Below are 14,779 nucleotides of genomic sequence, written 5' to 3' on the forward strand. Positions count from 1 at the left end.
GACCCATTTTTCCCACTGGGCAGAACAGTTTCCTTTTTTTGTGCAATTTTTTGCCGGCATTAATTTAATAATCTTAGCGGTTTTTTGGGCAGCAATCCAGTAGTGGCGGATTTTATGGAAATTCTAGCCCATTAAGTTTGATGAAAAGTTGTCGACCTGAAACATAACTATTTCTCTGTACACAGATCCTGCTAAGCAAGGTTCCCTCTAATTTTATGGGGGGCTGCACAACCCTTTAACCATTCAAATTTCTGCGCACATACATTTTTTTTCATTTGAAGACCAGGGGCCAGCTGCTCGGGACCTCCAGAGTGTTGCGCAGCTGTGCAGCTTAAAGGGAACATTGCGGCAAAGTATTTCTAGCATTTTCTGTTCTAACTTTTGATTTGTAATTTTTTGTTCGACAAAACCACTTGCTGAGTATTTCTGAACATGTATAAAAATTTACAAAAACATAAATGTAATGTTTCAGATTAGTAACCATTCATCGGTTCTGACAAAAGGTCATGGATCTGAAACTTTAACCATGTTTCTTTCGCCACAGATACTGCCTGGCCTGCTGTGTTCCCAGAATTTTCTGACTTTGTTTTAGATTTCCAGCAGCTGCAGTATTTTGCTTTCTGAAAATAATTTTGTTTAAAATTACCTCATCAAACTCCTCTGTCATCTTACGAATTATCTCAGAATTCTGCATATGACGGAACATCTCAGCAGTAACAACACCTGCAAAACAAGCAAACTGGATGAATGAATGCAAGAGAAAGAATAAAAGAGCGAAAGGAGAGAAAATGGTTACATTTATATAATGTCTTCTAACATTCTCAATGCTCCAAAGCAGTTCAAAACAAATTAATTGCTTTTTACTGTGCAGTCAAGCAAATGAAGCAGCCAATTCTATGCACAATAAGATCCCACGATGTTGGCAAAAGAGTAAGAGGCAAAAAAGGCTGCTATTCATGTATACTTTTTAGATTGATGCACCTACACAAAACTGTGTTTTGAGCATGAACTGATCAGTTTGGTTTAAGTTTCAGCAACTCTTCTAATTGCCAATTACATCTTATTTATTTTTCTTGGACAGGGGGAAGGAAAGCAACATTACCACACTTGTGCATATCAGTCCTTTTCATTTCAATGGACTTGTATCAGTGTCATTGTTTCACTAAAAAATGCTTGCCTCTTCTAATTGGCTGAGAATCAACAGGCCCTGGCTGCATCTTTCCAGTGTTAGAGAATAGACTGACCTGGAACATTACCATCTTGTTTCTGTCCAACAATCCTAACAGCTTTGTATTTTTGATACTGGCAAGAAGAAATCGATTACTGCTGCCACAGTGGGCAACCATATATTTTTATGGAGCAGATATAGACTTTGTAGAACACGGACATTCTGGGCTGTGGCAAGCATGACCAAGTTTTCCTGAGAATATCAATTTTAAGTTTCCAGCTATCTTACAATTTCCCTCAGAATATCTAAGTTACCATTAAGTGAGAATGCTGACCAAGAACTTGGATCCTTACAAAAAGGCAAGAGGTTTAGTAACATCATATTTAAGTTTTGGATAAATGTGACTTGGGTTTTTTCAGCAATTAAGATAAAATGCCATTGCCTCTCTTGTAACCAATTGTATCTATACTTACTTTCAGTGACTAACTCCCTGACTTTCAAATAGGAAACTAAATCCTCCAGAGGGTAGTAATGTCAACAAGAGATCATTTCTGCTAACAGTCATCAAATTACTAAAGACAAGAAGCGTCTGTCCAAGCTGGGTGAAACAATTCCTTGTGAGACCCAACCTCGGTAAAGCAAGATCATCATGTGATTTAACAGGATTCAACCATAATGCCCCCGATGAAATTATGTGTCCAGTTCAACACCTCATCCAAAATGCTAAGAGAAGAAATTCTGCAGCGTGGCTGGGATGCAATACTGTCAAGATCACTAAAAACACCAAGGACTGATGCTCAGGCTCCAGCCTGATCAACAGATTCAAGCATAATTTGACTTAAAAATGAACATAACTCACCTTTACAGCCCGAACACTGAATGAAAAAGTTTATGAGATCAAGAAGTGCTACATCCCGGTCATGCTTGTAGGATTCTATCCAGTCGTCTACAACAGACTATGAAAAAACAGAAAGAAGACATGAATCATCGTTCCAAATCTACTTTTTAAAAAGATAACAGCTTTACATCTAGCCTAAAGTAATACCAAATGACAAAAATTTGAGATGGGGAGAAGGGGGGGGTGGAGAGAGAGAGAGAGAGAGAAATAGATGGGGGGGGTTAGAGAGAGAGAGAGGGAGTGGGGGGTTAGAGAGAGAGAGAGAGAGAGGTGGGGGGGGGTTGGAGAGAGAGAGAGAGAGAGAGATGGGGGGATGGAGAGAAAGAAAGATGGGGAAGAGAAATAGATTGGGGGGGTGGGGAAGAGAGAAAGAGAGGCTGAAGGAAATATATGCACCCTGCAAAAACAAGGAATGTTAATCTATTCTCGCCTTCTGTAAAGTCAGTTCAGTTTGGTTTCAGCATTTAAGCAAGCCCTGCAAAGCAAGAACCTTCCTTAATCAACTGATGCCACAAAATACGCCAAAAGTCAGTAAGTATTGTAGTTGATAAAAGGATACTGCCTTCCCCATCACTTTATTATGTTGCTATTGCTCCATCAGCTTGCAAACACTAAATAAAAGTGAACTGAAAATAGCTAATTAAAACCTTGAGTTGCAGCTTCTTGCAGCATCTGTATTTGTACAGAAATGGCAAGTAAAACAGACATACTGCAGCTGCCCCTTCACAGGATTGTATTGCTGATTTGCTTGACGATGAAGAGGAGCTTTGTGAGAATAGCAGTGATGATGTACAACCTGCAAACAGTTGGATAGTTCCGTAGATTTCATATGCACAAGTCACTTTCCGACACTTGAAAACAAGTTAACTCCTCAACCACTCCATCCACTTTACCTGCATTGCACTCTTGCCCAATTTCACAACTTCAAATAGCATCATGTTTTCCACTCCCCCATTCTGTTGGTGATGTCCATTCATCCGGTTCATGCCTGTCGTAGATTTTGCACCATTTCCACTTTTTCCTTTCTCTCCAAAGACTTTTTTTGTTTTTTTACCTGACTAAGAGTTAAAAAGAAGAGTTTTACTCAAATCAACATTACACTATCACCTAAAGATAGCAAACTTACCTCATCATTAATGAAGTGTTTGTGTGCAACCATATTTTATAAAACTGTTGCATCCTTCAAAAAAAAAAAATTGCTGCCTGCTATTGACATCTCCATTATTAAAATGAAAAATAAAATCCACATGTTTACCTGGTACAACTGAAGCATCGCTAATTTATCATTCTTTGACTGGAACCCATCAGTGATTATTAGGTCTAGGTGGCAGCTCCCTCTGCCTGGGGTCTTACAAATGAGCACGGAGCAGAAAAAGGGCTCTTATATTGACGAGCAGCAGCAACATGTTTAAATATCCTTCCAATTATTTACAGGATTCCTCTTTAAGCTTCTTGTCACCTGTGATTTGACATCACTGGGGTTGAATATTGCTTTCACTTAGCATCTTTCAGCCTGCAATACCCCTTGTACAAATTCATAAAGGGATTCACTCAAATGACTTCCCAGTGCCTCCTGCCGCATCCACTCATTGTTGGAGTCCAAGTGCTTTAGCCACGTGTGCACTATTCATGTGTTTTCATCCTTACAGACACACTTTCAGCCGGTTTTGCTCAATATCAATCTTGATCAGGAACCCCGATTGATTTTCCCCTCCAGCTGGCAGGAGGCGAACCATTCGTTCACTAACATGGTCACCGATGAACTCGGCGCGGCGTTTAGGAAAGATGGCTTTGTTGCTTTGAGGGTGATTTGAGGGTAATTACAGTACCCGCATTGCAAACCCAGCTGAAATAAGCTAACTCAGCACAGACTGGATATGGAGCGAGGTATGAAGGAAGAGAGATTTGCATATCCAAGTATGCAGATGATACGAAGTTAGGAGGCACACTAAGGTAAGAGTAGGAAGTTACGAAGGGACATGGACAGACTAAGTGAGGGGGAAAAACTATGACAGAGAGTTCAATATAAGGAAATGTGAGGTCATCCACTTTGGATCCAAGAAAGGCAAATCAGAATTTTTTTTAATGGCGAGATACTATGAGCTGCGAAGGAGCGTGTGTGTCTACTTACACAGTTCAATAAAAGCTAGTGAACAGGTACAAAAAGCAAATAAAAATGCTAATGGAATGTTGGCAATTAACTCAGGGATTGAGATTCAAAACTTCAGGTCAAAAGTGAGGAAGTGATGCTTTAGTTGTACAGAGCTTTGGTCAGATCGCATCTGGAATAGTGTGTTCAGTTCTGGGCATCAAAACTCAGGAAAGATGCATCGGCCGAGGAGGGAACAGTACAGATTCACCAGAATTATACCAGGGCTTATGAGGACAGGTTGCATAAGCTTGGCTTGCGTTCCCTTGTGTTTAGACGGTTGAGGGGGTGATCTTATCAAGGCTTTTACAATAATTAAGGGATTCGCTAAGCTAGATATAAACTATTTGCTCTGGTGGAGCAATCCAAAACAAGAGGACATCATCTTAAATTAGAGCTGGGCCATTTAGGAGTGAAATTAGGAAACATATTTTCACACAAAATGTAGTGGAAATCTGGAACTCGTTTCCCCAAAGGCTGTGGATGCTGCGTCAATTGAAATTTTCTAGATGGTGATCAATGTATTTTTGTTCGGTAAGGAGATCAATAGATATGGAACAAAGGTGGGCAAAATGGAGTTGAGGTACAGATTAGACGTACTTTAATTGAATGGCCGACTCCTGTTCTTATGTGACCTTCCTTGATTGTATGGCTCAGTCATTCACTGGATAAACTCAAGTAAGCCATTGGACGAGTCCTGCAGCCTAGTTGATAGGTCCTGGCTGAAAAAGTTACCATGTCATGTTTGCAGACAGATATTTCCAGCACTTAATGTGGCCTAATTGGACTCATAGAAGTATTCAAAGCCAGAGAACTTTGACATGATTCTTCTCTGTTATCCAACAAAAGGCAGCAGACATCACCAAATGTAATAAAGCAGTGGAGAAAAAGGGGCTATTACTGTAGCAAACTTCTGACAAATTCACATAATTGACACGGTCTCTCATTTCTCCCCGCCTGCCCGCCACGCACCCTACTCACGCATGATGACCTAGGTTCACAGTTGTAGTTTATGAAGGAAGAATATAGTTTTAAAAGTCTGTTGTCCCCATTAAAAAATGCAACTCCAGCACTGTGTTTTTCACCACCATTACAGCAGCAAATAGTCGAAAAAGGTTACATTTGAGCACATTTGGGTGTTTTGGAATCAATTTGCAGGGGTCAGAAAAGTACTCGCCATTGCAAATATAAAAAAAACAATGAAACCAACAGTTTGTATTTCAATTTTCATAATGCCTTTCTTTTTCTTCATTACATCTGCAAAAATACAAAAGCAGAACCTCGGCAGCCTTTATAAATACTCTGTCCTATGAATTCAAATAGAACTTAATATTAAAATAGATATTTATTGAATAGTTCTCACCTCTGAAGATATAAAAGGCACATTTGGGATGTTGAAAACGCATCAATGTGTTGGAGAAATACAGAAAACCAGAAATATCAATCTGTAGCACGACAACTAAATTTTACCTAGCTTGTTGTAAAAAAAAAATCTATAATCAGTCAGACAACTGGGCTAAACTACGGTGGAAGTAGCTTGCTATTCCTGAGAAATGCCAAATAATTAACCTTTCAAAAGAGAACAAACAATTCATTTAAGGACAGCTATAATTTTGCCTTTTTTTAAGGGGGAAACCTGCAAAGGACAAAAATCAAGGGAATAATGGAGGCATGTGAAAAAGGAACTGCAGTAATCATGGGGGATTTTAACCTACATATCGACTGGTCAAATCAAATCACACAGGGTAGCCTGGAGGAGGAATTCATAGAATGCATACGGGATTGTTTTAGAACAGTATGTTACAGAACCTACAAGGGAGCAAGCTATCTTAGATCTGGTCTTGTGTAATGAGACAGGAATAATAAACGATCTCCGAGTAAAAGATCCTCTCGGAATGAGTGATCACAGTATGGTTGAATTTGTAAGACAGATTGAGGGTGAGGAAGTAGTGTCTCAAACGAGCGTACTATGCTTAAACAAAGGGGACTACAGTGGGATGAGGGCAGAGTTGGCTAAAGTAGACTGGAAACACAGACTAAACGGTGGCACAATTGAGGAACAGTGGAGGACTTTTAAGGAGCTCTTTCATCGTGCTCAACAAAAATATATTCCAGGGAATAGGAGGGCGGTAAGAGAAGGGATAACCAGCTGTGGATAACCAAGGAAATAAAGGAGAGTATCAAATTAAAAACCAATGCGTATAAGGTGGCCAAGGTTAGTGGGAAACTAGAAGATTGGGAAAATTTTAAACGACAGCAAAGAATGTCTAAGAAAGCAATAAAGAAAGGAAAGATAGATTACAAAGGTAAACTTGCGCAAAACATAAAAACGGATAGTAAAAGCTTTTACCGATATATAAAACGGAAAAGAGTGACGAAAGTAAATGTTGGTCCCTTAGAAGATGAGAAGGGGGATTTAATAATGGGAAATGTGGAAATGGCTGAGACCTTAAACAATTATTTTCCTTCGGTCTTCACAGTGGAAGACACAGAAACCATGCCAGAAATTGCTGGTCACAGGAATGTGGGAAGGGAGGACCTTGAGACAATCACTATCACTAGGGGGGTAGTGCTGGACAGGCTAATGGGACTCAAGGTAGACAAGTCCCCTGGTCCTGATGAAATGCATCCCAGGGTATTAAAAGAGATGGCAGAAGTTACAGCAGATGCATTCGTTATAATCTACCAAAATTATCTTGACTCTGGGGAGGTACCAGCAGATTGGAAAGCAGCTAATGTAACGCCTCTGTTTAAAAAAGGGGGCAGGCAAAAGGCAGATAACTATAGGCCGGTTAGTTTAACATCTGTAGTGGGGAAAATGCTTGAAGCTATCATGAAGGAAGAAATAGCGGGACATCTAGATAGGAATAGTGCAATCAAGCAGACGCAGCATGGATTCATAAAGGGGAAATCATGTTTAACTAATTTACTGGAATTCTTTGAGGATATAACGAGCATGGTGGATAGAGGTGTACCGATGGATGTGGTGTATTTAGATTTCCAAAAGGCATTCGATAAGGTGCCACACAAAAGGTTACTGCAGAAGATAAAGGTACGCAGAGTCAGAGGAAATGTATTAGCATGGATAGAGAATTGGCTGGCTAACAGAAAGCAGAGAGTCGGGATAAATGGGTTCTTTTCGGGTTGGAAATCGGTGGTTAGTGGTATGCCACAGGGATCGGTGCTGGGACCACAACTGTTTACAATACACATAGATGACCTGGAAGAGGGGACAGAGTGTAGTGTAACAAAATTTGCAGATGACACAAAGATTAGTGGGAAAGCGGGTTGTGTAGAGGACACAGAGAGGCTGCAAAGAGATTTAGATAGATTAAGCGAATGGGCTAAGGTTTGGCAGATGGCATACAATGTCGGAAAGTGTGAGGTCATCCACCTTGGGGGGAAAAAAAAAAACAGTAAAAGGGAATATTATTTGAATGGGGAGAAATTACAACATGCTGCGGTGCAGAGGGACCTGGGGGTCCTTGTGCATGAATCCCAAAAAGTTAGTTTGCAGGTGCAACAGTTAATCAGGAAGGCAAATGGAATGTTGGCCTTCATTGCGAGAGGGATGGAGTACAAAAGCAGGGAGGTCCTTCTGCAACTATATAGGGTATTGGTCAGGCCGCACCTGGAGTACTGCGTGCAGTTTTGGTCACCTTACTTAAGGAAGGATATACTAGCTTTGGAGGGGATACAGAGACGATTCACTCAGCTGATTCCGGAGATGAGGGGGTTACCTTATGATGATAGATTGAGTAGACTGGGTCTTTACTCGTTGGAGTTCAGAAGGATGAGGGGTGATCTTAGAGAAACATTTAAAATAATGAAAGGGATAGACAAGATAGAGGCAGAGAGGTTGTTTCCACTGGTCGGGGAGACTAGAACTGGGGGGCACAGCCTCAAAATATGGGGGAGCCAATTTAAAACCGAGTTGAGAAGGAATTTCTTCTCCCAGAGAGTTGTGAATGTGTGGAATTCTTGCCCAAGGAAGCAGTTGAGGCTAGCTCATTGAATGTATTCAAGTCACAGATAGATAGATTTTTAACCAATAAGGGAATTAAAGGTTATGGGGAGCTGGCGGGTAAGTGGAGCTGAGTCCACGGCCAGATCAGCCATGATCTTGTTGAATGGCGGAGCAGGCTCGAGGGGCTAGATGGCCTACTCCTGTTCCTAATTCTTATATCTTATTGTTCTTGTGATATAGATAGGCTCAGTGAGTAGGCAAAAATTTGGCAGATGGGAGTGTAATGTGGGAAAATGTGAGGTTATCCACTTTGGTAGGAAAAATAAAAAAAGCAAATTACTATTTCAATGGGGAGAGATTATAAAATGCTGCAGTACAGAAGGATCTGGGGGTTCTTATACATTAAACACAAAAAGTTTTGAATGATAAAGTCAAGGGTTATGGGGAGCGGGCGGGGAAGTGGAGTTGAGGCCAGGATCAGATCAGCCATGATCTTTATTGAATGGCAGAGCAGGTTCGAGGGGCCAAATGGCCTACTCCTGCTCCTATTTCTTATGTTCTTATGTAATCATGATTTAGTCAAGATAAAAATTTCAGAGGATGTAGAAATCATAGGGGAAAAAAATCATGAAAATCTGCAGACATGCTTTGTGGTAACAAAACTATCTTTATTATTCTATATTCCTACACTTCTGTTTTTCTCTCTGCACTCATTTCTTTCTGGCATTTTTATATCAAGGGCTGCAGGGAAACCTCCATGTACCCTTCGCCATTGTTTATATTTAAAGATGAAAAAACTCATTATCATAAAGGTACATGGAGACTAATAGCAGTTTGTGGGATCAAGAAAACATGCTTCTTCAATGACATCTGGTCTCCAGGGTTAACAGCTTTTGTAACAAGGGAGTGTTGTCAACAGCAGGTGAAGTCTAAAACCACAGGATATGCCAACGATACAGCCTTTATTCTGCAAATACACTCAAAAACTAGTCTAAAAATTGCCGGGTAAACTTACAGTGCCTTTCACCTTGATTGGATTGTAAGTTTTTCCATCGAAGTCATCAAAATCAGTATCAGAGGAGAAATGTGTTTCAGTCTCCCTGTGAAGAAATTTAACCTGGCCATCAGTATTAAAGTCAATCCCTCCAAATAAGAATTTAATTTGCCAGCTAAAATGTTGGCAATATAAAATACCTACCAAGAAGAAATACATCACCAGCAAAATACATTAACTAGTAAGTACTGTGATTGTATAAGGCCATGTCATACACAATAAATCTCTATGCATGTAACTGATCTTTGTACTGTGTAATAATTAGATAAAATAGCAATAAGAATAAAATTCACAAACAGCAAAATATTCGGAGCAAAGATCCATTGAACAGAAGCTTTAACAAGGCATTCCTGTATTTTAGCTTCACCACTGTTAGGCATAGATCATGCACATAAAATTATCCACGCAGGCTATTGTTAAATCTCCAGAAAAATAAAAAATTGCTTGTCAACTACTCACTGATGACGACTGTTTTCTAGAGACTAATATACACTGCAAGGAAAACAGGAGGATGGGCAAAGACTCAGCAAAAAGAAATTAAGTGCAACTGGAGTTAAATTATTATAATTGATTCTGGCCGTCAGGAACTTTTTTGTTTAAGTTAGAAGAATCTACTTTTCCACTGATAGTGATGTTGAATAAAAACACACATTCCTTCATAAAGATGGAATTTGAAGAAACGTTATGACTACAAATCCTCATTGTGTGCATTTTTGGGTGGGGGGGGGGGGGGGGAAAGAGAAAGACATGGATATGGGAGAGGAGATATACAAGTTGAGCATCCGAAATCCAGAGTGTTCCGGAATCCGGACACTGGGCTGATCTGTGGTGGTGTCTGGATTCCGGAAAGTGTTCCCAAATCTGGACTCGCCCACCCGACCACCCAACCTCCCCCCGCCCTATCCCTCCTCCCTTACGGCGGCTGCCCAACCCCTCCCTTCCCTACCTCGACCCAGGCGCTTCCGGACTCGGGGCTTTGGAAAGACGTTCCAAAATCCGGAAATACCCGAACCTCGGCCAGGGCTTTTCCGGATTTGGGATGTCGCAAAGACGTTCCAAAATCCGGAATAGCCTCGGTCCCCAGGTTTCCTGATTTCGGACGCTCTACCTGTACTTGCAATGCAGCTACACGAATATTTCACAAATACGGTTATATTTTACAGAAACAGTAATGACAACACTGGAACTATTTCTCTATCTACACCAAGGGTTGTATTTTTTACACCCAAACCACACAAGTTTGAGGGTTTGGACTGGAAGGCAAAAGAATTAAACAGAAGGTGGTTCAGCCATTTATTTCATTGCAGTCATTAAAATAACAACTTTTATTTATATAGTAAAATGTCCCAAGGCACTTCACAACGGTGTTACAGACAAACAGATAAATTTGACACCGAGCAACAGAAGAAATTAAGGCAGATGATCAAAAGCTTGTTTAAAGAGGTAAGGTTTAACGAGCGTCTTAAAGGAAGAAAGAGAAGTAGAGAGGCGGAGAGGTTTAGGGAGGGAGTTCTCGAGCTCAGGGCCCAGGCAGCTGAAGGTACGTCCACCGATGGTTGAGCAGTTATTATTAGGCATGTTCAAGAGGCCAGAATTTGAGAAGTGCAGACATCTCGTGGGATTGTGAGGCTGAAAAAGATTACAGAGATAGGGAGGGGCAAGTGCATGGAGTGATTTGTAAACAAGGATGAGAATTTTGAAATTAAGGCGTTGTTAAACCGGGAGTCAATGTAGGTCAGAAAGCACAGGGGTGATGGGTGATCTTGACGGTGCGGGTTAATACACGGGCTGCTTAGTTTTGGATGATCTCACGTTTACGTCGTGTGGAATGTGGAAGGCCGGTCAGGAGTGAGTTGGAGTAGTCAAGTCAAGAGATAACAAAGGCATGAATGAGGGTTTCAGCAGCAGAAGAGCTGAGGCAGGCGTGGAGGCGGACAATGTTACGGAGGTGGAAAAAGGCAGTTTTAGTTATGCCACGGATATGTGGCTGGAAACTCATTTCGGGGTCAGATATGATACCAAGGTTGCGAACAGCCTTGCTCATTCTCAAATTGATGCTCGGGAGAGGGATGGAGTCAGTGGTTTGGGAATGCAGTGTGTGGTGGGAACCAAAGACAATGGCTTCGGTCTTCCCAATATCTAATTGGAGAAAATTTCTGCTTATCCAGCACTGGATGTCGGACAAGCAATCTGACAATTTAGATACCAAGCAAGGGTCAACAGAAGCAGTGGAGAGGCAGAGATGGGTGTCACCTGCGTACATATGTTCGGATGATATCGCCAAGGGGCAGCATATTGATGAGAAATAAGAGGGGACCAAGGACAGATCCTTGCTTTATTATCAATGCTTTTTAGCAGCGATGAAGTGCAGTACAAGGCTACTTCACTTGGACAACTGACTTGACAAGCATAGCTGAACTGGGAAATAAAAAGGCAAAAGTCAACCTGCATATATTAACTTTTCAGATTAATTTTCCATGTGACTGGTTTCTACTTAAGTACTGACTGTAGACACCAGAGTTGCATATAAGTCAGTTCAACTGCAATCAACTAAAGATGCAATTGCAAGAAAGTTGAACTGTCACTAGCAGCCATCTTGGATCTTATGTAATCATGGGCCATTCCTAGAGACAATGACAGAAAGCCACATAAAACATTGCCTTATAGCAAATTAAATATTTGCAAATCTCAGGTACGAGGCAGATTTCCTTCAACCAAAACTTATGGAAGGGTCAGTGTGCTCTTTCGACATTATCTTTGAAATCGTTTCTCCTCCAAAAACATTTAGGTTGCTACTTGTAACTGGGAAATGGTTCCACAAACTCGAAAGTATAACTACAGACTGCAGTCATACAATTGGATTTCACAAACCTAATTTTGTTGTCCGAACAACAAGCACAGGTACACCGAAGTGACATGACTATTTTGCAGCAAGACAATCAGAAGGCCATTAAAAGATATACATGTAATATGCATTCACTGGCACAGGTCTGCAAAACTTGCTGTTCAATGATACAAGTAGATGATAGAAGATTGAGTGCATAGTGTTTTTGAGGCCACATGCAATTGCCAAAAACTATAGCATAAGGGTTCTCAACTCGAGGTCCAAGACAAGATTTCAAGAGGTTTGCCAAGTCAGCATCTTTCAAGAGTAAAATCTTTTTAAAAATTCCAATTCTGCGAGCAGGGTCAACCAAAAAAAAGAGACTGATCACTACTGATGTGAGTGGTGCCCTGTTTATTATCAAGCAGGAGACCTTGAAATAGGCTTTATTCTTACCCACCTCAAAAAATAAGTTTTAATTCAGAGAGGAGGAGAGCCTGCCCCCTCTCCTTCCCCAGATCCATTGTGATAGTTTCATTGGGTTCTTTTCCTGGCAGGCTGCCTGGCACGTACTCTGCACGCATGTTTAAATCAGGTAAGCGGAGCAACAGGTCGGTGGGGTTTCACATCTGTTTTGTGGGGTAACGGGACAAGAATTAACTAAAGAATGTCGGCGAATATTCGGCTGACTTCACCTTTCGTTCTTTATGTGGCTGACTGGTGCTTGTCCATGGCAGCTGTTTACAGAGCCAAGCATGGCACGGGCGGCTGATCAAACTGCCCGCTGCCACCGGAGCTCGTGAGAATGTGAATAGAAGAGTTGTGAATGTGTCAGTTGAAAAGGATCATGGGAAGATAGCTTTTGTGAATGTGTCAGTTGAAAAGGATCATGGGAAGATAGCTAAAAGAAAATGTCAAGCTGCGATATTTGCAATGTCGACACAAAAAGGGGGTTACTCAGAATTGTGGTCAAACACGGGTTACGCGAAAAAGCAAAGTCAGGCATGAGTCAGACGAGGGGCTGCTATAACCAGCCGTAAAATAGGGAAATGCTATGGAAAACAAAATTGTAAATACATCCCTGGAGCCCGCCCTATTTCAAGAGTTGTTAGCCTGCAATTGGGTATGCTATGGGGGAAGTCGACCAATGATTGTATAAACTGAGTGTCACTCAAATATGTTGTGCTGTAACAATGTATAAATATTGAGCTTTTGTACTGTTACGGGACTTGTCAAGAGAGAGGTGGACAGGCTCAAATCGAGGGCGTTCCCTTTATCTTAACAGGTCCCGGCCGGAGAATCTCTAATAAATTGTCTTATGTTGCTAAGACTAAAAGTGTTCGTGTGTCAGTGAATTCGCTGAAACAGATCGAAGGGAAAAGAATCCAGTATCTACATTTGGTGTCAGAAGTGGGATCTCAACGGACGACTGCCGAAAACTTGCGAATTAAGAGCCAGACTAGCCTTGGACGAGACGAGAGGAAAATGGCCACTAAAGTAAGTATAATTTCAATACTGCTCCAGTTTCCTCCGGTTTCAAAAGTCTGAGGAAAGTATAGCCACTCGCTGGTTCTCAGGTGGTGTCTGAACGAGATCGAAGTCAATCTGGCGAACACTTTCTAAACTTAGGAAATAAGTGTCCAAGTCAGGTGTGACGTCGACCTTGTATATCACTTGGCCCGTCTAGGCACTGATTGGATTTAAATCTGGAACCTCAAATAAATTAAGTAAGGATCGTGCGGCAACACGAACAGGAAAACCGTGCGGCGACACAGAGGGAGAGAGAATTGCGCGAACGCGTAGGGAAACGCGGAGGTTAGGGAATTACGTAAAATTAAGCTGCGGGACTACACGGGATTGTGTAAATTTTAAATTGTACTTACGCCAGGTACGGTGTCGATCTTGTATATCACTTGGTCCGCCGAGGCTCTGGGTAAGATAACTGAAACCACCACGGGGCGACGTGGGGACAATCAGGACTAATTAGGACCCTGATCCAACGTGCGGCAACACGAGGATGGGTAATTTAGATAAAACTACGAATTCCCTGAAAGGTCATGGATCCAAAAATTAATAGGAAAGAAGAGAGACTCTTGTGAACGTCTGTTTTAAATTAGAAATGCTTGTATGATTTTTACTGTGGATAAGGAAGCTTGTGTAGGAAACGGGGGGGGGGGGTTGTGGTTTGTTTTAGCTCCAGCCACTTTTTCAAACAGTGAAAGTTTTTTTTAACCCTTTGTAGTGTTGTCCTGTATGTGGGAAGTTTAAGAGTGTGAACCTTATTGAATACGTATATTCGGATGATAAGTTACGGAGCCAGGAAATGCACAAAGGATAGGTTTGTTGAGTAAAAAAAAATATATGGTCCCGGTGGTTAAAAAAGAATTTAATAGCCAAATGGAGACAGTACTGTCAAAAGCTGAAAGATGGAGTCCCTTCTGTCAAGCTGGCGGGAAAACGCCACTAAACTAGGATTCTCCTTGACAGAAGGAGGACATGTTAAAACTGTAGACATCTTAAAGAGTGCGCGCACGAGAAACGTACTACGAGTTCCCCTGGGACCTCTGAGAAGGGTACCGATAGACTACGTAGCCGAATGGTTGGCTTTGCGTTGACCGAGGCTGATGATGAAATTGATGAATGGACACAGCCGCGCCCAACGGCGCCTCCTGTAGCCTCTGACCCTTTGTCACAGCCTCCTTCCCATCCCCCTCCACCT

At 41.5% G+C, this 14,779-nt stretch overlaps 1 protein-coding gene across 4 annotated transcripts in view; it reads right to left on the minus strand.

Annotated features, from left to right (window-relative positions):
• LOC139265595 (cohesin subunit SA-2) overlaps window positions 1-14,779 on the minus strand; it is a 186,358-nt gene that overhangs the window by 95,532 nt on the left and 76,047 nt on the right. For all 4 annotated transcript variants that reach the window (XM_070882708.1, XM_070882706.1, XM_070882704.1 and 1 more), the window contains 4 exons: window positions 9,198-9,282; window positions 2,960-3,124; window positions 2,028-2,124; window positions 647-723 (listed from right to left, as the gene is read on the minus strand). In XM_070882708.1, the coding sequence (XP_070738809.1) occupies window positions 647-723; window positions 2,028-2,124; window positions 2,960-3,052 (267 nt within the window). In that variant the 5' untranslated portion in view covers window positions 3,053-3,124; window positions 9,198-9,282. The remainder of the gene's footprint in view (window positions 1-646; window positions 724-2,027; window positions 2,125-2,959; window positions 3,125-9,197; window positions 9,283-14,779) is intronic.

Source organism: Pristiophorus japonicus, chromosome 6, assembly GCF_044704955.1.
Source record: "Pristiophorus japonicus isolate sPriJap1 chromosome 6, sPriJap1.hap1, whole genome shotgun sequence".
Taxonomy (NCBI): Eukaryota; Metazoa; Chordata; class Chondrichthyes; family Pristiophoridae; genus Pristiophorus; species Pristiophorus japonicus.